A 27,439-nucleotide genomic window follows, 5' to 3' on the forward strand; every position below is an offset into this window, starting at 1 on the left:
ATATAAAAAAGTAATATATAGAACCAATAATCCTATTAGTTTTTTAAAGAAAACATAGAATAATATACTGTATATACAGCTTTGTTGTACATTCTGTTTTTTAAATGACAACTTTTAGATTGGTTCTAATTCCTTGCTATCATGTATGTGAAATTTTTAATAGCTTTAAAAGGATATTTTTACATTTCATAAATTTTAGCCATTTTAAAAGTGTTTAATAACTCTGTCAGGTAGTACAACCATCAGTGTAGTTAGCTTAGAACATTTTATCCCGATCATCCCTCATGTCTATTAATAGTTAACCCCCTCCCTTCCATTGTTTCAGGCAACCATTTCATATGAATGGGATTATATAATATGTAGTTTCTTGTGACTTATTTTCTTTGCTTAGTATAATGTTTTGAGTTTCATCCTCAGTTGGAGTTTGCTATTTTAGTGCCATATAGGATTTTATTATATGAAGAGATCACATTTATTAATTCTATTGATAGACATTTTAGCTATTCCAATATTTTGTTATTTTGATAGTACTATTAGAAATATACTTGTGCTTGACTTTTGGTGCACAAATGTGAGCATTTCTGTTCAATCTACACTCATGGGTGGAATTACTGGATTACAGAGCAGGCATGACTACAAATTTACAGTAAGTGACAAAACACATTTACCAGTTTCCACTACAGTGATGTATGAAAGTTGCATTGACATCATGTCCTGATCAACACTGGTATTTTCTGTTGTTTTTTAAACTTAAGCCATTCTGTTGGATTTGTCTTTTGTTATGATTTTTATTTGCATATTCCTGACAAGTGGTGGGGGAGGACACCTTTACATATATTGTGGGGTTTTGTTTTTTTTTCAGTTATTTGGATTTTTTTTGAAGATTTTAAATTCCTTTGCTCATTTCCCAAATGTATAGCTCATCTTTTTCTTATAAATTTATTGGCATATATACATATATACATTTTCAAGGCATGAGTCCTGTGTTAGTCAGCTTTTTGTCACTGTGATGAAATACCTGAGCTAATCAACCTATAAAGAAGAAAAGGTTTACTTGGAGTACATGGTTGGTTGACTCCAGTGTTTCTCAGCCTGACATGTAGCAGCATATCATGGTGGGGAGCATGTGGTAGAGCGAAGATGTTCACATCCAAGTCAGCAGGAAGCAAAAGAGAGAAACAGGTCCTGGAGTTCCAGTAGTCCTTTCAAGGTTACACCCCGAATGATCTAACTTCCTCCCACCAGGCCCCATGTCCTAAAAGTTCTACCACTTTTCCATTGGTCTTTATAAAGTTTTAAGACTTTTGATGACAAGGGATGCGTCTTCTTTTCTTTTGTGTTCTTTCATGGTATCTGGTGCATGGCATCATCCAAAGTGACATGAAGCAGATTGTTTTAAAAGATAATGTAGCCAGGAACAGGAAGCTCTTGAAGAATGTTTCCTTATGTCACTCTGTGTTCAGCAATTAAGTAGTCTGAACAATTTGTCAAGTTATTGATTTATATTTAGGAGCATGACTTCAAGTTAAGGTCATGGAGTATCTCATATTTTATTAACTTACTGAGGTATAATTGATACATAGAACTGTATACATTTAGTGTATATGTTAGGTCATATGCATATACCCTGATTCTGTCACTACAACAAAGGCACTAAATGAATCCATCGTCTCCAAACATCTCATTTTGTGTAATTTGTGTGTGTGTGTGCGATTGTCAGAACACTTAACATGTGATCTGTCTCCTTAACATACTAAAGAACACAATATTGTAATGTTAACTGTAGTTAGTATGTTATACAGTAGATCTTTAGAACTTACTCATCTATTATAACAAACTTTTTACTTACTGAGGAACAATTCTCCATTTCTTTCCCCCTGCCCCCCTGCCCCCCTGCCCTTGGCAGCAATTCTATTTTCTGTTTCCATGAGTTTGACTATTTTAGATCTTTCCTGTAAGTTGTATCAAAGGCATCCCATTTTGAGTGTTTATCTTCTTTCTCATATCCATCCAAATCACTAATTTAAGATCAAATTCTACTTTGTGATGAACAATAGATGTAGAAGGTAGGTACCTGTTCTGCATATGTAGAAAAGGGAATTATATGCCTTACCTTCTTCACATGAAGTTAAATTAATCTCATGTGGAAGCATCATAAATGCTGAGTGGCAATCTTATCAGTTGAAATTTGAAGGCGTTAAGAATTAAGACACTTTTAGACTGAATTCAGAGTTCTAAAGCTTGCATATAAAAATTAAAAAAAATCTAAATCCTCTATTCACATGTTTTATCCAGCTTTAACCAAGTGTTTGGATTTCAAGTTATCATCCATACAACTTAATTTTACTCAGCATTATGAAAATAGTGTATGAAGATGAGGGATAGTGGAATTTTCCTTATGTTGACATACTTTGACTTTTAATTGTGAAGTATAATTTTATTCACAGAAATGTCCTTGTTTTAGTCACTGTCCTACTTTTTTTTTTTTTAATCATTTCATTTACTCTGCATAAAACACAATGTCTGTTCTTATGCTGCCTTGGCCCTTAGGGAAGAATGTTCTGAAGAAAAATGATGTTGTAAAGAAACCAGCCTTTGGGGAAGTCAGGTCTAAAAATAAAACCCTCTAGGTGTTAGACCAGGGATGTGGGCCAGATCTAGGGACAGTGTTTTTTACATTGCAGATCACTAGAGTAATGAAATACAAGTCCATTTATCCTTTCTAGGGTGGGGAGAAAGGCAATAAGGCATTTTGAGGGAGCTGAAACTTTGGAGCCAGAATTCCTTAGGTTTTGGTTCCAGCTCTCCCACCAGAACTGTGATTGGGGGCATGCCAGTCTTTGAGCCTCCATTTAGTTATCTTCAAAATGGGAGAAATAACTTCCATCTTTGGTTTGGTTTGTCAGGATTAGCAGTAATATATATTAAGGACTGTTCCATCATGAGAATTTAAGAAATAGCAAGTATAATCGTATGTCTTAGTTTTTTCACATATTCTGGAATAAGACTTTGCTTTTTTCCCTTTAATGTAATGACAATCCATAGTTGGATTACTTGAGTTCTAATCCTAGTTCTGCTATTTACTAGCTGTGTGAGACTTTGCACAAGTACCTAATTTCTTTGTACTTCAGCTTCCTCATCTATAAATATAGTTACTGACGCTTCTGTTCTAGACTTGTTAATCATGCTAATATTCATAAAGAATTCAGAGTAGTGTCAAAGGTAGCATTAATTGATTATTATTATTATTAATAAAGACAATGGGAGTTGAGATGGGGTCCCATTGCTTTGTATGAAATGATAGTCAGCTGGTCAGAAACATGGGTATGCTGGAGTTTAGTGCCTTGAAAACTGACAGTTCTGAAACTGGCACAAGTTCACATGGCTGTTGTTCATAATAGGAATTGCAGAGTAGTAAAGATTTTTACTTTTAACTCACTCTTATGAGAAATTGCAAAGAAACATTCTTACGTGTTTCTGTTGTATACTCTACTGTCAGGGAAGAGAACAATAGTGGGACATGGAAAGGGTAGTGGGGGGAACTGAAGGGAGCGATCTAACCAATGTATAATGTAAGGCTACTCAGAATTGTAACAAATCCTCCCCCCCAGTACAATGAATAAATGCTAATAAAATTTAAAAAAAAGAAAATATTTCCACATAGCACTCAAGCAGCACTCAAAAATATGACACATTTTCTCCTTTGCTTGAAAAGTTACTAAGTATATGTATGTGTGTATATGTAAAACATAGAATGTTAGAGATATAAAGTTGGAGATGAACAAATCTGTGGATTATTTTCTGAGTACTATTGAATGTCTTTGTTCATAAGCTATAGTTTTTCTTTTGCTTTGGATTAGATAAATAATACTAGTACTTTCTTCTTTTCTGATGAATTTTTATAATTTCTTTTTATTTCCTACATTCCAAGTACTGCCAATCTTTATGTAAGCCTTTGCTTCAACCTAGATGTAATATTTGGTAGACTCATTCAAATGTTTATATTTGATTGTTGTGGCTTTTAAATAAACCATAGCCGTTGCATATATACAGATATAGCTTAAAGGTAATACAAACCTGGAGGAGAGATACTCATGAATGTGTACACATCTATAAAATAAGAAATGAAATGCTTTTTATAGCAGAGTGATTTTCTCTTCATCTCAAGTTCTACAAAGATTTTTGAAATTATTAAAAAGAGAAGAGAAACAATAAAAACAGATAGGATCAGTAATTTCTTAGCATGAACTTTGAGAATACTCTTACAACTGATAACTTTAAAAATGTTTACCACAGTGAAAAAAAGTCTGTTTTCCACAGCCTTCCTTTGGCCATTAAAGATACTTAAAGTAAAGATCAAGATTCACAATGATAGGTGCAATGAATGGAGGAGATGGAAAGAAGAGCTATGCTGCATGCCACATCTGTACTTATTTGCCTCTTCCTATAATCTTAGCATAGAATAGAGCAGCCAGCATTTATCTCAAGTTAAAAGCTAGAGACTTCTTTTCTCAAGAAATTAAAAGAACAGACTGGAGAGAACTAGGATTGATTAGAGTAGTACATATGCCTCAAACATAGACCTTATTTTGGTATTTGAAGGTCTATCCTCTGCTTATCCTAAAGTGAAGCCTGTCTTCTGATAGGTCCAGCATCTCCACACACAGGGCTTGCTGCCTGCTGTCTTCTGAAAATCATAGCCATGTACCCAAATGCAGAGGAAATCCACAGTAGCCTTAGAGGAAAGAGCTGCCCTGACCATAGTTCAGAAATATGCAGTAGAAATATGAGAGGGGACAAATGGTATCATGAAGGAGTGAGAACAAAATAAACAGAAGTAGGATCCTGGGAAGAAACAAAGAGAAATCAAGGAATAGATGAGATTATAAAAGAAAACATTAGAGCAGTTTCAAGAAGGTGGCATCAGGAAAGCCAGAGGTGGATATAGTAAAAAGGAACAATCAAAGAATAAGAGGAACTCTTGAAAATTAGACATCTGTTTGGTGAAATTAACACAAATTCAGTGGAATATTTAAAGATGCCTATAAGGTTATCACTATAAAGTGAGGCAGACAGCCTCTTCAACAAATGTTGCTGGGCAAACTGGATATCTGCCTGCAGAAAATTGAAACTAGGTCCATGTTTGTCATGCCATACCAGTACCAACTCAAAGTGGATTAAGGACCTTAATATCAGACCTGAAACCTTGAAGCTAGTGCAGGAAAGAGCAGGGAATATACTGGAAGTAATAGACATAGCAATGACTTCCTCAGTAGAGCCCACTTGGCTCAGCAACTAAGAGAAGGGATTGACAAATGGGACTACATGAAATTAAAAAGCTTCTGCACAAAAAAGAGAGAAATGGTCTCTAAATTAAAGAGGTCACACACAGAATGGGAGAAAATCTTTGCTAGGTATACATCAGACAAGGGACTGATAATCAGAATATACAGGGAGCACAAAAAACTAAACTCTCCCCAAAACCAATGATCCAATAAAGAAATGGGCAACTGAACCGAACAGAACTTTTGCAAAGGAAGAAGTCCAAATACCTAAAAAACACATGAAAAAATGCTCACCATCCCTGCCCTAAAGGAAATGAAAATCAAAACCACACTAAGATTCCACCTTACTCCTGTTAGAAAAGCTACCATCAAGAACACCATCACCAACAAATGTTTGCGAGGATGCGGGGAAAAAGGAACCGTCATACACTGCTAGGGATATACCTGAAGGAATGTGAATCAGATTACAACAAAGGCACCTGCACACCCGTGTTTATTGCAGCACTATTCACAATAGCTAAGCTGTAGAAATAGCCAAGCTGCCCCACTACTGATGAATTGATTAAGAAAATGTGTTATTTATACACAATGGAATTTTACTCAGCCACAAAGACAAATGAAATTTTGTCATTCTCAGATAAATGGATGGAACTGGAGAACATCATCTTTAAGTGAAGTTAGTGAAGCTCAGAGGGCCAAAAGCTGCATGTTCTTCTTCATATGCATATTATGGACCTAAAACAAATGCAGTAATATTATGGGACGTTGTTCACACTAAGGGGATGCTGTGCACAGGAGGGATGGGGCAAGGGAAGGAAACTAAAAACTTGAATGTGGTTGACATGCTCACTGTACAGGAATCAATATAGAAATCTTAAACCAGCCAGGACCACCATGGGAGTGGGCTAGGGAAGAGTGAAGAGGACTGGAAGAGATGAATCAGTTGGGGTTGTAATACATATTTGCATGGAATCAACACAAGGAAACTCCCTTTTACAGCTATCTCTATCTCAAGTTAGCAAAAATGTCATGTTTCTTTTTTATCTTTTATGTTTTTTCTTGTACAAAATTGGAGAACAGGAGGATGGAACAGGTTCTGCCCAGGGGGGCTTGGCACTGGTGGGAGGGGGAGGTGGTGGGGCAGGGGTAGGAGTATGAATGGGAGGGAGCAATAATGTATACATATGTATTTCAATGCAAAAATGATACCTGTTGAAACTGTTCCAGGAATCGAGGAGGGGGTGAAGGAAAGCAATGGAGGTGGTGAATCCAAGTATGATACACTTGATACATTGTAAGAACCTTTGTAAATGCTACAATATACTCCCACCCAGCTCAACAATAAAAAAACATAACGAGGCAGAAAAAAGGCAGAGAAACAAGCTCAAATTGGTCTAACATTGAAATACTCCAAATCATACAAGATACAATACCATGAATAAAGAAATCGTAATAAGTAATAGAAGCTTTCATTGTGCTCTGGAAATAATCTGAATCTTTTCATCCAGCAAAATGGATGAAGATCACTTTAAACTTAGACTAGTCCTTGTGAAACTTAAGAATACTATGTAAAGAAATGTTTCTAAAAGCCTCTAAAGGGAAGTGAAGATGTCAAGTCCCTAGTCATCTGTGAGCACATCTTTGCTTTCTGGTTCAATACAGTACTCCAATATTCTGATTTCAGAATTTTCCTATCTCAGACCTAGAGTCAGCTATTTTTCTAAGGAACTTAACATTCCAGTTAATGGTGAATGGTGTTTAGAAATCAAGAGCTGGGTGCTCATTGTATCTGAAGTATTGTAGCTTCTAGATCTTTTCAATGAATAGAGCTGGAGTGTGTGTTTGTGTTTTGTGTTGTGTGTATATGCTTCCAACGCAGTTCCTATTTTATTTTGTCATGTTTTTGCTTCTACTTGTGCCACTACATTAAGTGACTACAAAGTAGCATTTTACAAATTGTAGAAAATATCTGGAAGTTCATTTCTACATATCTCCATAGTTACCTTTCTTCTTTTCTCTTCTCCTTGTACCGGAAATATTTAAAATGTTTATTGGAACTTTGTTTCCATCAAGAGGAAATAGCCCTGTTCTTCCCAGTTTCCACTTCTTGAACATCAGTCATTACTACATATAAGCATAAGACATCTCTAAAAAGTGGAAGGGAGGAAGGCTTCCCATGGACTTTGGGAATTGGGGAATAACACATCAATGAGTTCCTAGGGAGCTATAGAGGCCTTTAGCCTGGGCACAGACACAATCAGTCTCCAAAAAAGCCTGTTTTCCAATAACTGGGTGTGATGGTATGCACCTGTCATCCCAACTACAAGGGAGGCCAACATCAGGGAGGATCATGGTTCCTGGCCAGCCTGAGCAAAAAGTGAGACACTATCTCCAAAATAACAAGAGCAAAAAGGTCTGGAGGCATGATTCAAGCAGTAGAGTGCCTGCCTAACAAGCACAAAGCCCTGAGTTCAAACCCCATGGCTTCTAAAAACAAATAATAAAGCCTATTTTTCCCTAGACAAGGGATGGTGGTGCAACATAAATTTTTTTTTAAATCAATACCTCCCTGCTATTACATTTTTGCAGACACACAGTTTTTATTCTAAAATCTAGATAGAAAAGCACAGGCCCTAGCACAGATAAATCAATCTTGAAAAAGATGTGGAAGGAACCACTTCATTCATACAATATGGGTACAGTAGTCAAGATGGTGTGGTATTCATGGAAGAGCAAACACAGAGATGAATGGAGCAGAATAGAGAACCCAGAAATATACCCACAAGATATACTTAACTGATTTTTGACAAAGGTACAAAGATAATTCAGTTGAGGGAAGGGTAGACTTTTCTTCAAATGGTGATGGAGCAATTGGCTATACAGTAGGCAGAAAAATGAACTTTGCGTAAACCTCATACCTTATCTGAAAAGTAACTCAAGTGGATCGTTGATTTGAATGTAAAGTGTAAAACTATAGAACTTTTAGAAAAGGAAGTAAAAGAAAATCTTCAGGATCCAGGGAAAAGCAAAGGTTTTTCAACCTTGAGAGAAATCACCCTCGATTAGAGGAAAACCTGATTAAAAATGTTTGCTTTGCAAAAGACCCTGACAAGAGGATGACAGGGCAAACTATTGATTGAGAGAAACTATTTGCAAACCACATGTCTGACAAAGATAGAATGTGGATTTATTAAGAACTGCCAAAACTCAACAATAAAAAGCAAAAACAGTCTGAAAATGGGTAAAAGAATTGGAGAAACCTTTTCATTGAAGATGATCTGTCAATGGTAAATAAACTCACAGGAAGATGTTGAACATCATTAACCATTAGGGAAATGCATACTGAAAACACAGTAATTGCTACCACACACATACCAGAATGTCTAAAATTAAAAAAAACAGTGATAATCCCAAGTGCTAGTGAGAATACAGATAAAATGGGTTACCCATTTATTGCTGGTGGGAATATCAAATTGTATAGCTACTTTGGAAAATAATTGGGCAGTTTCTTATGAAATTAAAATGCAACTAGTATATAACCCAGAAATTTCACTCTTGGGCATTTGTCCCAGAGAAATGAAAATTATGTTTACACAAAAACCTGTACATAATTGTTCACTCACTTTTATATAATATATACAAAACCCAGAGACAACCTAGATGTCCCCTCATAGGTAAATGGTTAAACAAACTTTTATTGATCTATGGAGTATTTCTCAGCAAGAAATGGGAACAAACTATTTTTTATTATTGTGCTTGGGGTACATTGTGACATTTACAAAAGTTCTTGCAATATATCAAATATATCATACTTGAATTCACCCCCTCCACCATTATCCTTTACCCCCTCCCCATTCCTAGAATAGTTTCAACAGGTATCATTTTTTCATTTACATACATGTCTGCACAGTATTTGCACCATATTCACCCTCCTACACCCTTTCCCCACCTGTTCCCCTCTCTCACTGTACCAATCGCCCTGACAGGACCTGTTCTGCCCTCCTGTTCTCAGATTTTGTGAAAGAGAAAAAAATGACATTTTTGTTTGTTTAAGATAGCAATACAAGGAGTTTGCTTGTGACATTTCCACATATATATGTACTATAACTCAAGTTGGTTCGTGTCCTCTATATTTCTCCTTTCTACTTTAGTCCCCTTCTTATGGTGATTTCAACAGGTTTAAAAATTCTGTATTCATTCTTGTGTAGGAAGTACATCAACCATATTCACCTTCTTAATTTCTTTCTTTTATCTTCCCTCTGTGACCTACCTTCAGCATGATCTGTTTTTCATATTATTGCTTATATTTGTATTAGTTATGTGTTCCACATAGGAGAGAAAACATGTGGCCTTTGGCCTTCTGTATCTGGCTAACTTCACTTAAGATGATGTTGTCTATTTCCATCCATTTACCAGTAAACAACATTTCACTGGTGTATTAAACAATTTGGATGAATCTCTAGAGAATTATGCTGGGTAAAAAATGCCAATCCCCCAAATAGATTACAAACTGGATGATCATATACCTTATGATCGTTTTACATTCTTGAAATGACAACATTATAGACATGGAGAATAGATTAGTGGTTTTTGGGGGGTCATAGATGTTGAGGGAGTGAGATAGAGGGGTATGTGTCCATAAAAGGGAAAGAGTGACCTTGTGGTGGTGCAGCTGTTCTGTATCTTGATTGTATTATTGTCAATATCTTGGTTGTGACAGTGTACATAGTTTTGCAAGAAACCTGGGAAAACTGAATAAATGGGATTTCTGTATTATTTTGTATAATTGCATGTAAATCTACAATTATCATAAAAGGAAAAGCTTAATTGAAAGAGAACCACATTCCTTGTTTTGGTGTATGGTTAAGATTCCAATATACAGATGTTATTCTAAGTCCTGAAAGGGAATATATTTATGTGGGAATAAAAAGATCCCAAAATTAATTTAAAAATTAGTATGTTCATATATAAATTGTTTCTTTGTAAAGAATCAATTCATATGAAAACATGAATTAGGAACTATTTGCATTTTCTTGTTGTTTACTTCACCTAAGAACTAGTGAGAATGTGAACAAATGAATGAGAATGTGGTTTTTTCCCTCTGGGTGTGATTCCCCTAAATTTCTCCAGTTTGTGAGTATTTGCTACAAATATTCACACACTGTTCCTGGAGCAAAGCTGTAGACAGTCTCCCTATCTTTACAGCTCCATTTCTATAGCTGAAGTGCTTATGGTAAGATGAAGTTAGAAAAGGCTTGAAGTGGGCCATGATTAGATGTCATTTTCTTAGCATTTGTGTAAGTTGATAGGTTTTATGTATTAATGAATTACTATGGATTTGAAAAGAAGGGAAAAATACAGAAAATGAAAGAAAAGAACATATGTATTGAGCCATAGAAGGCTCTGCTCACTAACAGACTCAGCTCATTTCTATTAGGATTTTACAATTTCCTTTTCTCCGTTGTTTCCTGGGAGTTGTTATTAAAAGGTGGCCACTCTGATTTTAAAGACCACACATGAAAACCAACCTCATTATTTTGGATCTTAATGTGTTTTAACAGTTATTAGAGCCATCTACACTGGGAAAAACTGCAAATTTACCACTGTTTAGACCTTTTTTTATTGAATCTCATTTCTGGAAGCAGAAAAAGAGTATTTGAATTTCCCATACATTTTTGGATTCCATATGTCATACATTTCTTGGCAGACCTAGACATTTGCAATCAAGGGACTGAGCTCAACATTGACATGAATTTCTTCCTAAAAAATTACAGACATAATCTTGATTCATTCTCAGTCATTTCTAAATTTATTGTAAAGGCCTTTTAAATTTAGTGATATGTCTTTGAAAATTTATAAGTGATATATAAATGAAAATAAAGTATGTGTCATATTTTTCTTGTACCAATAACATGTCTGCATATTACTCTTGGATTTATGGCACAGCATTGTGGCTAAGAGCAGATATCCTGGGTTTAAATCCCATCTTTACCCATCATTAGTTATTTAGGCTATTTAGGCAAGTTACCTGACCTCCTGTGTGTCAGTTTTCTCCTTATTATAATGGGGATTGTAATAGTAATAATCTCATAGTGTTGCTGTGAAAATTTAAAAAGCTAACATAAATTTAAAGACCTTAAGACAGTTTTTTGACATTCTACTTCCTAATAAAAAGTAGAAGAAATTCTCTTTAAGAATAGAACTTCCTTCTTTGAGTATGAAAGAGTATCCTGATATGTCAGTACATTATACTTCTGACTTAAAAATAAAATTCTAAATAATTTGTCTTGTTCTTTATTCCAAAAGTATAACTGCAGTGAGAGTATCAGCTACCTGATTGTTTTTCGCTTGCACACATAGGACGTGTGAAAGAAAGGAGGACGGGATACTATGTACTGACATCATGCTGGATGGCTTAATTTGGTGATTACCCAGGATGTGGTTGTGTTCCAATAAGAATGAACTCTCCAATAATGGAAATAGTCATTGTAATCAACAAGTTGCCAGATGGCTGGCCGGCTGCTGTCCCCAGGAGATGTTGCTGTGCCCAGCAAGTTGAGTTTGGTCTCTGAGTTGCTAGGTTGAGTACTCAGGAACTGTAGCTAAGTTGGTTTGGGTGAATAGAAATCCATGTTGCTGAGCACATGTACAACCTTCTCTGTGCCATGACCTCTTGACTGAAGACAGGAGTGACTAGAGAAAGACTGATTTATTTCCATAAAGTGAGCCATCTCATCTAACTGATGATTAAGCTTTTTCTCTTGGTGGTTATATATTTTAGCAAGCGTGTGCCAGTCAGCCAAACCATTAGGCATTATCCATGAATGAGAATACTTCTGCATCTCTGACATATCTTCTTTAAAAAGTGAGCAGCCAGGCATATTGTTCAAATTTTTGCCCAGTGGGAAGTTTCCCCTTCCTTGTCCTCCTGAGTGGGACTGTCATGATGCAACTCTTCACTTCTGAGTGTCACCAACATCTTGTGTAGCACAATCTATAAATCATACCTGAATATTTTTCATTAGTTAACTGATCACAAGCAATTCTTCGATGAGGCCACAGGTGAAGTTTAAAGAGAGGACCAATGTAAAGTAAGAATAGGAGCTATGGAAATTTGACATACTGTGTTACCTGACTGTGCCCTCAGGACCTGCCAGGCCTGATTCCACATATATAACTTCCTTTTAAGGTTTAAATGCCCTGTGCACAGCCACTTTCACAGCAAAACCTGTAGGGTGCTTATCAAATGCCAGACAGCATCCCTATTTGCTACAGACATTTAAAATACCAGTGAATCAGTGAATCAGAGCAAGTTTTATAACAGCCTGGACCTGAAGCTTCTCTTATTGTTACTTATTATGTAAGCATGTCAGCTTTTCAAGCTGGCAGAATGGGTCAGAATAACAAACCCAAATGAGGTATATATTGTCTACAAAATTCAAAAAAGTTGGCAAGATTCTGTTCTTTTTCTAGTGGTAGGAGGAGCCAGGTATTACTTTGAAATGGATATTTTTCTTAGATACCTAGGAAATTTATAAAGATGGCAGGCAAAATTTGTGTAGGAATCTTTTCCTGATCCTCTTCTATACATGTACCTTCCAAGGTGTATAGGATAGTTGCAGCTTACTGTTCAGTCAGTGTATAATGGACAGCATAGCATTCTATGGAATGCAGGGGTGTTTGAGGCCCTTATGGACCATAAAATGTCAGTGTGCTGGAGAGTTGTTTGAGCCCTGAGGTAGGAAGTAAGGTGTCAGTGGAAACAAACAACTTTGAGTAGTCTGCTAACACATATAGGAAAAAACAGAACTTGACACATCAGTAGCTCTGTTCTAGGGAATATGTTTATTTGCCTCAGCAGTGAAACCACATCTGGTACAGCATCTGTGTTCTCCTAAATTTATTTGTTTTTCTGCAAGAATAAATAGGCAGATTGAATGAGTATATGGTTGGAATGATCACCTTCATCCTTGAAATCCTTAATGGTGGTTCTAATCTTTGTAATTTCTATAGGAAAGAAGTGTTGCTTATGGTTTACTATTTTTGTAAATAGAGGTAGTTTTAGGGAGGGGATTGTACTTGGTTTTTCTTACTACTATAGTTCTTACTCTACAGATTAAGGAAGCAGGGAGGGAATCTGCTGAGTATGTCTTCCAACTCCATGTTTCAGAACTGTAAAAATAATCATGATTTCTGGGATAATTGGGAACTGGAATTGAGCCCAAACTTCATTATTCTCATGACTTACTCAAGTCCCTGCTCTGAATGCTGGAACACAGTACCATTTTGGGTCTCCAGGAATGAGTGTTAGTTCAGAACCATATTCAACAGTCTCCTCAAATTCAGATTATTTCCTCTTCCTTGATGTCTGATTGCTGTAGTAATTGGATACAAGTGTTTTGGGGGAAGATTTTAAGGAAGATTTGCAGTCTGAACATTTGTCAGAGTAGCAAGGACCCTTCTTCATGGGTATTTGACTTCCTCTGACTCAAGGGGCTGTAGGTCTAAAAACTGGCTCAAATTGAGAACTTAGGGAAACACTGCATCTTTTTGATTTATAGCTTTGTGTTTATATAGATCAAACAAGATCTTGTGGGGTTTTGTCTTTTTTAGAGACACCATGATTAAACACCAAAGATCTCTGCAAGTCAAACTATTCTGATTACATCTTTCACTCTGCTGCCCATTATGGTAATCATCCCTACTCTCTCTCTGGGTAAATGTTGTCACTTATTTTTTGACCCCTGCGATGCTATCATCTCCATTTAATTCAGGAACCCTATTTCTAGATGGCATCTTTTCCCATTGTTATTCCTGGTCCCTGCAGAAAATAACTAGTGCCAAGATCTTCAGGGATGCTGTCAATCCTCTCAATCAATGCGTATCTCAAAATCCTGGGTCTTCCCAGTTGTGGTAGAGGTGGGTGAGTAGACCTTGCATTGTAAATTCATCCCAACATATTCACCTACCTAAGTTTTTGGATAGTTCTGCCTGTACCAAAAAAGTTATAGCATTTCAGTTTCATGTGATACATGAAACATTTGGGACAAGGCTTCAGTCAACAAACTGAGCACACCTATGTTAGAACTATATTAATTACTAGGCTAACACAGGGAATCCAGAATCCTTATTTAATGTACCCATTACCAGTAAATTTTATCTCATCTAATATGTTTTTTCCAATCTTACATAATATCTTTGCATTTTGAGACCAGTCTGGGCTACATAATGAAATCTTATCTCAAAAACCAAAATAAATAAATAAACAAACTTGAGATAGACCTTTAAAATAATTAAAAATGGATGGTGACAAGTGAGGCAGTGTTTGATTTTTATTTAAAAATTGATTATTTCCTAAATTGTGTGCTTATTTAATAAATAAATATTAAAATGAATAAAGAAAAAAATCCCCTTATTTCTTAAAACCTAGTGCCAGTGAATTTAATTTTCCAAATATTCACTGGGTTGTGTGTAACATAGTAGTGATAGAGCAGAATGTGATTAATAGAATCAGTCTGTTCCTTCTAGGAGAATATAATCTTTTCAGGAAATAGAAATTTATCTAAAGCACTATAGTAGCAGAAATGACTAGGGAGAGAGGACTAAGAGCTTACTTCAACCTCCACTGACTATTCCAGCCTCTGAAGCCCTAGTAATGTAACATTCTGGCATACTCCAAACATAAATCACTACACTTACAAACCTAATAACTGCAATGCTGTTTCTGTGGACACTATAAGTGAGAAAGAGTCATAAATCTAATCACTCAGTCATACACAAGTTTTATAATATTTGTACATGCACAGTGTGTATATATACATATACGTGTGTATGTATGACTATATATGCAGACAGCAGCCACTTTTTTCTTACTTGGAAAATGTACTAAGCATTTTCAAAAATGGCACAGAAACATTGGTCTAGGTTAGATTTAACATTAGGACTGTTTTGTGTTACCATCCTAAGCTAATTGGCTACTGTCCTTGTGCTAAAATCTATTTCTTTAGAAATGTAAGCTTTTTAAGTATAAAGCTTTTATTTGATTTGGTATAAAAGTCAAAGAAACTTCAGGTCATAATGCTATTTGATGAGAAGTGTCAAGAGGAAAGATTCTTTTAACATGGTTACTATGAGCAGCCAAAAGCAATTCTTCGGTTTTTAAACTTCTCGACAAGAAAATAAGAAGGCCTTTTAAGTATAGGATCATATCATCTACAAATGGGGATAGTTTAACTTGTTTTCCTGTTTATATCCATTTTATTTCCTTCTGTTACCATTTTACCATGGCTAAGAATTCAAGTACTATATTGAATAAGTATGAATAGACTGGGCATCCTTGTCGTATTCCTGATTTTAGAGGAAATGCTTCCAGTTTTCCCAAATTCAGTATAATATTGCTACTAAGTCTATCATGTACAGGCTTTATTATGTCGAGGTATGAATCTTCTATTTCTAGTTTCTTCAGGGCCTTTATCATGAAGGGATGTTGTGTTTTGTCAAAGTTTTTTCTCCATCTATTGAGATGATCATGTGATTCTTGTCCTTGCTTCTGTTTATATGTTGTATTACATTTATTGAATCATGTATGTTGAACCATTCTTGCATTCTTGGAATAAAGCTAACTTGACCATAATGTATAATCTCTTTAATATGTTGTTGACTTCAGGTTGCAAGAATTTATAGAAGACTCTTAGATCTGACACACTTTCAGCAAAGTAGCAAAATATAAAATCAACATACAAAAATTGCTTTATCTATACACTAATAATGAACTCACTAAAAAAAGAATTCAGGAAAATAATCCCATTTACAATAGCCTTGAATAAGCAAACTACAATAGAAGAAGCTAGGCATAAATTTAACCAAAGATATTAAAAACCTCTACAATTAAACCTATAAAGCGTAGAAGAAAGAAATTGAAGAAGACACTAGAAGATGGAAAGATCTTCCATGTTTATAGATCAGCAAAACAAATACTGTTAAAATGGTCATAGTGCCAAAAGCTTTATATATATTTAATGCAATCCTTATCAAAATCCTAATGACATTCTTCACAGAAATAGAAAAAATTCTAAAATTCATATGGAAACACAGAAAACCTTGAATAGCCAAAGCAATCCTAAGCAAAAAGAGCAATGCTAGAGGTATCATAACACTTGACTTCAAACTATACTATGGAGGCACAGTAACAAAAAATAGCATGGTACTGGCATAAAAACAGACTCACAAAACAATGGAATAGAATAGAAGATCCAGAAATAACCTCGAGCAGTGCTTCCATCTGATTCTTGACAAAAGTGCCAAAAACACAAAGTAGAAAAAAGACAGTCTCTTCAACAACTGGTGTTGGGAAAACTGGATATCTACAAGTAGGCACTATGTCCCTCTCTCAAAATCAACTGAAGCTAGATCCCTATTTCTCAAAATTGATTCAAAATGAATGAAAGACCTGAAACTTTGAAACTATCAAAGAAATGCATAGGGAAAACACTTCAAGATATTGACCTACAGTCAAGAAGTTTCTGAGTAGGACTTCAACAGTTCAGAAAATAAGAGAAAGAATTGACAACTGGGGTTATATCAAATTAAAGATCTATGCACAGCAAAAGAAATAGCATAGTGAAAAGCTAGCTTACAAAATGGGAGAAAGTCTTTGCCAGATATTCATCTGACAGGAGATTAATATCCAGAATATATAGAGAACTCAAAAATTAAATACAAAATAACAAGTAATCTAATCTATAAATGGATGAATTAATGGAATAGATACTTTCAAATGAAAAAGTACAAATAACCAATAAATATATGAAAAAAAATGTACATCCTTAGCCATCTGGGGAATGCAAATCAAAACTACATTGAGATTCCACCTTGCCCTAATCAGAATGGCTATCATCAAGAAAACAAATAATAATAAATGCTGGTGAGGATGTGAAGGGAAAGAACTCTTATTCACTACTGGTGGGAATGCAAATTAGTGCAGCCACTATGGAAATAAGTATGAAGGTTTCTCAAAAAAAAAAAATAATAGAGCTCCCATGTGATCCAGTCATACACTTGTGGGTATATACTCCAAAGAATCAAAATCAGCTTACTATAAAGATAGCTGTATACCCATGTTTATCCTGGCGTTATTTACAGTAGCCAATGTATGGAATCAGCCTAGGTGCCTGTCAATAGATGAATGGTGTGTATATATAAATAAATTAATTAATTAGTAAATAAATAAATATACACACATATCATATAGGAGTTTTCCTTAGTCTTTAAGAAAAATGAAATTATGTCATTTGAGGAAAATGGATAGAACTGAGATCACCATGTTAAATAAAATAAGTCTTTCCCACAAAGACAAATAACACATTTTTTTCTCAAATTTGTGGAAGTTAGGGGAAAACAAAACAAAACAAGAAAACCAAGGTCATGAAAGTAAAAGGAAGAGTATTAGGGAAGTGGAAGGGGATTCTTTCACAGGGGGATGTGAAAGAATAATAGAGATGGTAAATATGATCAAAGTACATTATTTGCATATATGGAAATATGATGAAACCCCTTATTATGTACAATTTAATATATGCCAATGAAAAAGGAAAGAAAGAAAAGCAATAAGGCCAAAAAATATTTACATTCCAGTGAGCCAGGAGTACAATAGAGCACGAACATAGACTGGGCAAAGGTATTAAGTCTGTGCTGTGTTCCCTGGCATTATAAATTCTAGTTCTTTTCTTCATCCATCTGCCTGGGTAGCATGATCTAGCTTTTGGAAGTTTGGAAACAAGGTAGAGCAAGGAGAAATTCATGTTGAATTTCAGACATTTACTCAACCCCCTTGTTTTCAGCCCTGCAATGATGTTTTCTGGTTTGCTTTTTATCACTTGTGCCACAGACTTGGACTACTGGAAGAGGATGTGTGCTTTCATTTGATGCCCAGAGGAGAGGAGACCTGGGCATGGATTGGGGTCTCACTGGTCCTGCTTTTCAGTCACTTTTTCAGTTCTTGGCCAACTCACACTTTCTGTGGTCACTACTATACAGAGTTTCCTCAAAGTATATTTCTCTGGAAGTACCAAGGATAAATTTTTCTCTGGTTTACTTTAAGTCAGTCACAACACCACCATTTTCTTTTTGTATTAAGACATTTAAAAATTCCTTATTTGTAGATTTGCTTTTCATTTATTTGCTTCCTTTTGGGTTTACACAATTTGTTTAATAAAGTCTATTTACTGTCATTTCAGTGTGACTTTTGGGATACAATGTCTGTGGTTAGTCTTCCCTTTTTAACAAGAAATCCAGGAGCCATTTGTTAATCATTTTCTTCTTAGTGACTAACACAGTAGGCTCTTCAGTAAACATTTTATGATTCAGTAATCAAATGAAGTACTATACTTTTTGTAGTAATGAAAGACTCGGTGGTAGAAAAGTTATTTTTGCTATAAATACAAATATAACAGCTTACAAAGCACATTTTAAGTTAAGATTTTGCTTTAGCTTCAATATATTTTTAATTTTTAGTCCTCAATATGGCCAAGGAAAACTAAGTATTTTATTTTATTGTTTATATTTATGTGGTTTTGCAGTGCTGGGGATTGTACCCAGTGCCTCATGCAAGCCAGGCAAGAGTTCTACTACTGAGCTACACTCCTGCCTCTGAAGAAAATAGTTTTTTTTATTAAACTGTGTATGAAAGATCCATTTATATGAAAATAGCATGTAATGTAACCACTAAATACTGTTTAAAAAGAAGGAGGGAGAAGGGCAGCTAAGAAAGTATAATGGGGGAGTGAATTTGATCAAACGACATCATATGAATTCATGGAAATGTCTCAATGAAACCCTTTGTACAATTAATTTACACTAATAAAAAAGAAAAAAGAAAGGTCTTTTCATAAAACTTGATGGCTGCACTAACTGATAAGAAATTGGGGATAAGTGAATGGTGATAAGTAACTTTTTGAACAAGATTACTAAATGTCTTTTTAATTTTTTTGGAATAGATTCTCCATATCTGAATATTTTTCTATCCATCTTCTTTTGCATCTCCATTTTTATTATTTGGTTAATATCTTCTGTCAAGTTGCTAACATAAGATGAGGTCAGTTTTAGGGAGAAAGAATAGAGACATATACATATTAGAAGACAAAGGATGAAAATAGATGGGCTTGGTAGAGAAGAGAATATGAGAAGCAAAGAGAGCTTAGGGAAAGAAAAGTTTTGAAAAATATGACTAAGACTATTTCTTTTCCTGAGTGACTTCTCTAAAATGATTGGTAGGGAATTTCTGGGAAGAAACACAAGAAAAGAAAGGAAGGGAGTGAGGGAGATAAAAAGGGGGTAAGCAGGACAAAGGAAGGAAGAGAGAGAGAGAAAGGAGAGGGGAAGGAAAGGAAGCCAGGATATTGTTTTTAGACTTTAATTGAAAATAATCTAACACCTCATTATAAAGATGTTAGACTTAAGGTGTGTATTATCCTGTGGTCTGTAGGGAACTGACTTTAAGGTATTTTTGCCATTCAGCTTTATGTACATGTAAAAATGCAATAAGAATGTGCATCAAATAGCTGTTAGAAATTTAGTACCCTTTTGAAAGTCAGACAATGAAATGTGTCTTAATAGTGACAATGGAAAGCCAGGATGCTACTGTAATTAAAAAAAAAGTTAACAATAAGGTTATAACTTGTCTTGGGGCGTTAACACATTTTAAGATCCTTTTTGCGTTATATATGAATGTCATGAAATTTTCATCACGGTTGACTAAAGTCAAGCAACAGAACAATAATATTTTAGTGCTTATTAGGCTATAGACAAATATTTTTAGGGTTATGAAGAACAAAACTGATCCTTCAGTGATGAAAGGTAAGAAGTTAAATGCTCATTTCTCATTTACTTTTCATGTTTTTGGCTTGTTTGCAGGCGAAAGGACTCCTGCGGAAGACGGAACTTTTTGTTCATTTCCCAGAATGTGTTTCCAAGCTCATCAATGGAACCTGACACTGCTGTCCTGTGTTAATGCTTGAAGAGCACCCACATCTCTGCCTGCACCTTCCATCCTCCTGAAACCATGGTCTTCTCGGCAGTGTTGACGGCGTCCCGTACTGGGGCATCCAACACAACATTTGTAGTCTATGAAAACTCCCACATGAATATTACAGTCCCTCCACTATTTCAGCATCCTAGCATTGGTCCATTACTTAGATACAGTTTTGAGACCATGACTCTCACTGGTTTGAGTTCCTTGACAGTGAATAGCACAGCTGTGCCCCCAACACCAGCACTTTTTAAGAGCCTAAATTTGCCTCTCCAGATCATTCTTTCCGCTATCATGATATTTATTCTGTTTGTGTCTTTTCTTGGGAACTTGGTTGTTTGCCTCATGGTTTATCAAAAAGCTGCCATGAGATCTGCAATTAACATCCTCCTAGCCAGCCTGGCTTGTGCAGACATGTTACTTGCAGTACTAAACATGCCCTTTGCTCTGGTAACTATTCTTACCACCAGATGGATTTTTGGGAAATTCTTCTGTAGGGTATCTGCTATGTTTTTCTGGTTGTTTGTGATAGAAGGAGTCACCATCCTGCTTATCATTAGCATTGATAGGTTCCTTATTATAGTCCAGAGGCAAGATAAGCTAAATCCATATAGGGCTAAGGTTTTGATTGCTGTTTCTTGGGCAACTTCTTTTTGTATAGCTTTTCCCTTGGCTGTTGGAAACCCTGAGCTGCAGATACCTTCCCGAGCTCCACAGTGTGTATTTGGGTACACAGTGAATCCAGGTTACCAGGCTTATGTGATTTTGATTTCTCTCATATCTTTCTTCATACCTTTCCTGGTGATACTGTATTCATTTATGGGCATACTTAATACCCTTCGGCACAATGCCTTGAGGATTCATAGCTACCCAGAAGGTATATGCCTCAGCCAGGCCAGCAAACTGGGTCTCATGAGTCTACAGAGACCCTTCCAGACAAGCATTGACATGGCCTTTAAAACACGTGCCTTCACCACCATTTTGATTCTCTTTGCTGTTTTCATTGTCTGCTGGGCCCCATTCACCACTTACAGCCTTGTGGCAACATTCAGTAAGCACTTTTACTATAAGCACAACTTTTTTGAGATTAGCACATGGCTACTGTGGCTCTGCTACCTCAAATCTGCATTGAACCCACTGATTTACTACTGGAGGATTAAGAAATTCCATGACGCCTGCCTGGACATGATGCCTAAGTCCTTCAAGTTTTTGCCTCGGCTCCCAGGTCACACAAGACGACGGATACGTCCCAGTGCTGTCTATGTGTGTGGGGAACATCGGACGGTGGTGTGAATATTGGAACTCTGACATTTGGAATGATGATTGTTCCTTATTAAGTGAATTTTTTTCATGTGTTTTCTCCACTTAAACTTTGTTGTTTTTTATGGTTTTTGCGTGTGTACATAGTGTAAAGAAAAAATGGTGAGTAGTTGTAGGTCAGTTACCAAGAACACACAATAGAAGGTGATCACAATTGTTACCTCCAAGGTTCAACAGAAATCCTCCATTTAGGGTGAGGAAGTGGTTTCTTGTTTAAACAAATTGTCTGATTCTATTTTCTTGTAGAAGGAATCAGGTTTGTGCTGTATTGCACCTGCCGTTACCTTGAATTGTAGGTGTTTTGTATGCTGCTGAGGTGTACTTAGTTGAGCTTATCAATTTTTTTTCTAGAATACACTGCTGCTCTTTGTTATCACATTGGAGTCAAACCCCCATATATCTCAGTTGATAAATATTTAGTTTTATTTAAAAAAATAATCCAAGCTGGTTAGTGACATTTTAAAGGTCATTACTATTTTCTTTGGTGCACTTTAAGAAACAATGTACAAATTGATTCAACCTTATTTTTCAGAATTGTTTTTATACATGACATGTTGTGCTTCAGGAAATGGGTACATTGTCATTTCTAGGAAGATAGTTTTTAAAAAAAAATATTTTATGTGCATGTACAGTTTTAAAAGAGAGAACATAAAAATGTAGTAAATTTTCTAAGCACAATAGGGACTCTTCAGAGCAATAGGGGAAAATTGAGGAGACAGCACCCTTATAAATTTCTGAAAGGAAAAAGTGAGGAAAGTAGCTGGCACAGGCTGGGACAATTCATTTTACTTAAGGATTCTCACCAAGTGTAGTTGGGAGAAGGGGCTGTCACTAATGGATACTTACTGTGTGCAGGCACTGTACCTAATCTTACCCTCATAATAGCATCCTGTGAGGTAGGTATTATTTTTTCCTTTTTACAAATGAAGAAAGCAAAGTCTCAGGTACTAAAATCCTGGCCAGAGTTAGTGGTAGAGCTGAAATCCAAACATCTGTTGAGGTCCTGAGACTGTGCTGTTCTACTGTGCCACATAGACTACTCACTCAGTTTAGGTGTTTTATAATCAAGAGGGAACTTTGTATATCCTTGTTTTAAAGATAAAACCTTACTTAAAAAGTAGTTGCATTCTTTTGTTACTAAAGAAACAGGAATCTGGTACAGAAAGTCTGGAAACAGAAAAGAAAACAAAATAATCATGGCTACCTTTTAAGTGGTACTTTAAATTTAAGTATAGAAATAAATATAAACAAGTATAATAAATATAAATGTGATTTTTTTATTTGCAAAACAAGTGACTGACAATTATGGAAGAATTAAATACAGCTGTACATAGGTCTTGCACTTATGGGGCTGGAAGTTTCCAACTGTTCAGCTGTGTTCATTGTAAATTTTCTGAGTAGAGTAGCCTTGTTTCTTCAGTCCTTGCCCGAATAGAACTGGAGTTTGTGAATGTCCTCAAGTGCTGTGTCTACCACAAAGAAGGGAAGATGAAACTTGGTCTAAGCCTAGAGCAAGTTTTAGTAGAGTAGTTCTGAGAATCTATGTGTTTTTCTTGCCAACTGTCTACAAAGTGCATCCAGGGCTTTGGTTGACTTCTGCTACTACTGGCACCCTTTATAAATAGTCAGCCATAATGTGACTGCAGGATAAGGCCATAAAGACTGGAAGTTTGACCTCTTGGCTACCTCTTTGGCTAAATGGGTACTTTAACCAAGAATTTATAGAAGCTTTTGAAAATTTTAGGACTTTGTGGGTTGTTGGAAAAAATAAGCCTGATTCTTCACTTATAAGACCAGAATTGGATTAGATGAACATCTAATGACTTGTACAACTCTAATGTGCTTTCTTTTGTATAAGAGTATAGGCATTTGAAGAGCCCAGCCAATTTAAGCATCACTCTTTGCTCTCCAGTATTACTTCTTTATATTTTACATCATTAGCTACTTCTTATATTAAATATCTGAAGACTTGTGACATGGTATCAGGAGTTAGGATGTTGGAAGGGTGATGACATCACTGGAAAGTAAACACTGCTCTTAAGGTGATTGCAATGGTGTTGAAACTCACATCTAGTTAAAGAACTTGTTTGGGATGCAAGCATATTATTCAGCATGTTTTGGGATTTCTTTGGATGATAGTCACCTACCTCTTTAATTTCTAATTTATATCACAGATAAAATTGTTTTTGTCCGTAGGAATCTTATAGGACATAAACACTGTAGTAGATACCAGTAGCATGGTAAAATGTACTCTGCTTTCCATTGTGAATATAAGTTAGATTTCAAGCAATTATTAATAAGAATATTTGAGCTCTGACTTTCAGGAAAGTCATCAAGGTCTGTACTCATCTTACATATTGTTGGGACTTTTGACTCCTTTTGTGGCTAGAGTTGAAACTGAGCTTTGTTTTCTTTATTCTTGTTTTCTGAGCAGCTTTTAGGTACTTTATACGGCCGAGTTGGCATTGTTTCATTTGTCCAGGTCTCCAGAGTGCCTGCTGAGATGCTCAGTGTTCATGGAAGACTGTCAGGGCTCTTTGTGAGAATTCAGCAACAGCACTGAACAGGGGCTCTCTTTACACTGGATAATCTTGATTAAATGACAGTTTACAAATCATCTTGATCATTTTTATTATGTACACAGTTTGAAAGCTTTAAAAAGAAAAGCACTATGGTACATCTTTGAAAAATTTAGGTGCAAAATTACATGTTGCCTATTCCCCCGTGTTTTCTTGAGAGGGGAAATTACCACTATTAATTATCATTGCTGTCTGACATAATCAGAAATTTTTTGGGGGGGTTTTGTTTTTCTTTCTGGCTAATAAGTAAGACACATGAAAGAGATAAATATTTGTGGTTAAAAGAGACGAGAAATTCCAAATAGTCTGCAGTAGTGATATTTAAACTTTAATAAGTGTTTGAATATCTCTGGGAGAGCTAAACAGTACAAATTTCTGGGCCCACAAAAGGTTTGTGATTAGGTCAGGAATGTATGTTTTTATTTTATTGAACATTTGATTCATTTTGATTCAGGTGGTCTTCGGGGCACACTTCCAAAAAAAATGCTCCTGTAGAATTCACATCCATTTAAATATTGTCTACTTTATCTCAAAATATTTGTTTTATATTGCAAGCAATTATCTCCTAGTGCATGGATAATCCACTTTGAGAGGAAAATCTACGTATTGTGTGCCTAGTGGCTGCCATGTGTATTAGTGTGGATCTTGCCAGTGTTAGCTTCACTTTCTTTTACCTGGCAAAATTCTGATGAACCATATAGTTTCAACAGTAGAGCTCAAAGAGTGACTTAGTTGAAAGTCATGACTTTCAGGAGTCTAATTACTCTAATATTTACTTTTTTCTTAGAGACATCTTTCTCTTCATTGTATACTATTTCTTAAAGATTGTGAGGAAAATGTAAAGATTTTTCTACTTCCTGTTGCTCTGTTACATTCAATGGAAGCATGAAGTAAAATAAAGTAATTTTCTTAATCTATGTATTGTTGTTGCCGTAAGGATGTTTATTCTTTAGATCTTTGCTTTTGTTTACATGAAAATATTTATGTGTATGTTACAGAAAAATTTCCACCTGCTTGATATTTTGTCCTTCCATGACTTTGTGTTAAGTTTAAAGAACTGCTAGATCAACTTTACTTTCATAATCATAGTCCTGCTAAACTGGCTTCATTGAAATCTCAGTTTTAATAATAATAAAAGTATTGAAGCACATGTTTGTTATTGCAAGTAAATGATAATACACATCTTAGGTATCTACTGGTACTAGTCCTTTGTAATTACAATGGTACCTGACCTATATGCTATGGTTTTTTGTGCATATTTTTATTACAACCAAGAAAAGAGCTCCCAATAAGAAAATGAATAATGTTCAACATTTCTAAAGTGGAGTTTCTTTTTTGAAGGACTTCATCTCAGAAAACTTCATCATGAATAATATGTTCTGTAAAATTAAAATCTGACTAGTTTCAAATCCTGCTTCCTTTGGGTTCTTATTTTCAAATTAACTCTCAAAGCCTGTGCGTATGTAACTGTATTCTAGTTTTAGAAATTTTCAGAGTTGTTAAGGATGAAATGAAACTTGACAAAAAAATTAGGATTTAAAACAGTTTTAGGGAATTCTGTTTAGGAGAGTTATGAAAATTTTATTGCTGTGTTGTTTAAAGTTAGATTGGCAGCTGGCAAAACACAATGCTTCTATATTGATTAAATGATTTCATATTGCAATTCTATTTCTGAAATCTATGGTCTTTCTAAAATCCATTTATAAACCCATAGGAAACATCATTTATTTGTATCCTTTCTATATAAGTTTCCATCACCTGTAATATTAAAGAGGGTCCTTTGTTTCAAGGAAATTGAAGGCATTTATAGTTACAGCTATACTAACTCTAAGCATAGAATACAGTGATAATAATAACAACAATGGGTTATTTGAGGCTTTGTATTTGGATTATAATATACAGTATCTATTTTAATTCACAGCATTTCTCCTTTTCTAGTTGAAGAAATTGTTCCCAAGACATTAGTAACTCAGATATAGTTGGGATTCAAATTTAGGTTTAATGTCAAAAATCATACTTCTTCTGGGTCACCTTGCTCCTATTATGCTCTGATGACATAACTGAGCCCTTAGGGACAAGAGCTTACTAAAAATCATACTGGATGATTATTACTGCCCATACATTAGAAAATAAATTCTCATAGCAAAAATTCTTGTATCAAAGCTGTGGATATTAATGCTGAGCCTAGATTGGGCTGGTCTGGGTTTTAAGTCATAAGCTGTATTTGGTTAAGGCAGAAATGACTGGGCTTCTGAGAGCCTTGGACACATAATCTTTAATGTTATACAACATTTATGGAGCTTGTTGAAGCAGAAATTTTTGGGACACTAACATGTAACTACTTCCCGTAAGGAGTTCTACCTTTTTGGAAAGAATTTTGTTATAGAATAGAATGGTGTTCCTGTTACATACTGCTTTGCCTGGAGTCCTGGGATATTTATCTATAGTTGAGAAGGTGGAGGTGATGAAGGCTGGCAGAGGTGGCAAGGCTTGGCATGGCTTAGATGTTGGAAGAGGCATTGTGAGGCTTTCATGTGCACACCTCCCATGCCCAGTCTTTGCTGGGGATACTTGCCTAAGCCCTCGAAGGAGCAAACACCAATAGATTAAAGAGCTGTCAGGAGGACTCCAGGAGTTCTGCAGAGGAAAACTGAAAAAGCCACCCCTGAAAAGTGATGGTCCCTACCAGACTGTGAGCCCCATGAGTAGTGTGGTGCTTACTCTTTCATCTAAGCACTGAGCTCAATTCTGGTACACAGTAGTTGTCAGTTAATATTGTCAATAACTATTAAAACAATAATAATAATGGCTGAAGGGGAGACTAACATCCAGGTGTTCTAAAGAGATAGGTATTTTGGGATTGGAATGACATTGGCATCCTCAAATATAAACTGACTCAGTGGTGTTGGTAAATAGCTATATGTAGTATATATAAATATAGTAACCCAGCAATTTGGAATTTGTGATTAGTAGGTATGGCACTGTACATGATTATTTAAATAAAGTTGATTTTACCAATTAATATGAACAATTATTGGAGAAAATTTTTAAGACAATTTTTATGAGTTCATCACTCAAGCTTAACCACTAAGAAAAAAAGGTGAGCTCATGGAGAAAAGAATATGGGCAGGCCAATGTAATAAGATCAGGAATTGCTGCTTTCCAGTATTTGGATCAGCAGTTGGATCTTTTTAGCCTAGACAGAAATTTCTGAGAAGCTCTAAGCTGGG

At 35.5% G+C, this 27,439-nt stretch overlaps 1 protein-coding gene across 2 annotated transcripts in view; it reads left to right on the forward strand.

Moving 5' to 3' along the window:
• The window catches only part of Gpr63 (G protein-coupled receptor 63), a 45,433-nt gene extending 18,246 nt beyond the window's left edge, over positions 1-27,187 (forward strand). For both annotated transcript variants that reach the window (XM_020154728.2, XM_074077911.1), the window contains exon 2: positions 20,196-27,187. In XM_020154728.2, the coding sequence (XP_020010317.1) occupies positions 20,344-21,603 (1,260 nt within the window). In that variant the 5' untranslated portion in view covers positions 20,196-20,343 and the 3' untranslated portion in view covers positions 21,604-27,187. The remainder of the gene's footprint in view (positions 1-20,195) is intronic.
• Positions 27,188-27,439: the final 252 nt, after the last annotated feature.

This window comes from Castor canadensis, chromosome 1 (assembly GCF_047511655.1).
Source record: "Castor canadensis chromosome 1, mCasCan1.hap1v2, whole genome shotgun sequence".
Taxonomy (NCBI): domain Eukaryota; kingdom Metazoa; phylum Chordata; class Mammalia; order Rodentia; family Castoridae; genus Castor; species Castor canadensis.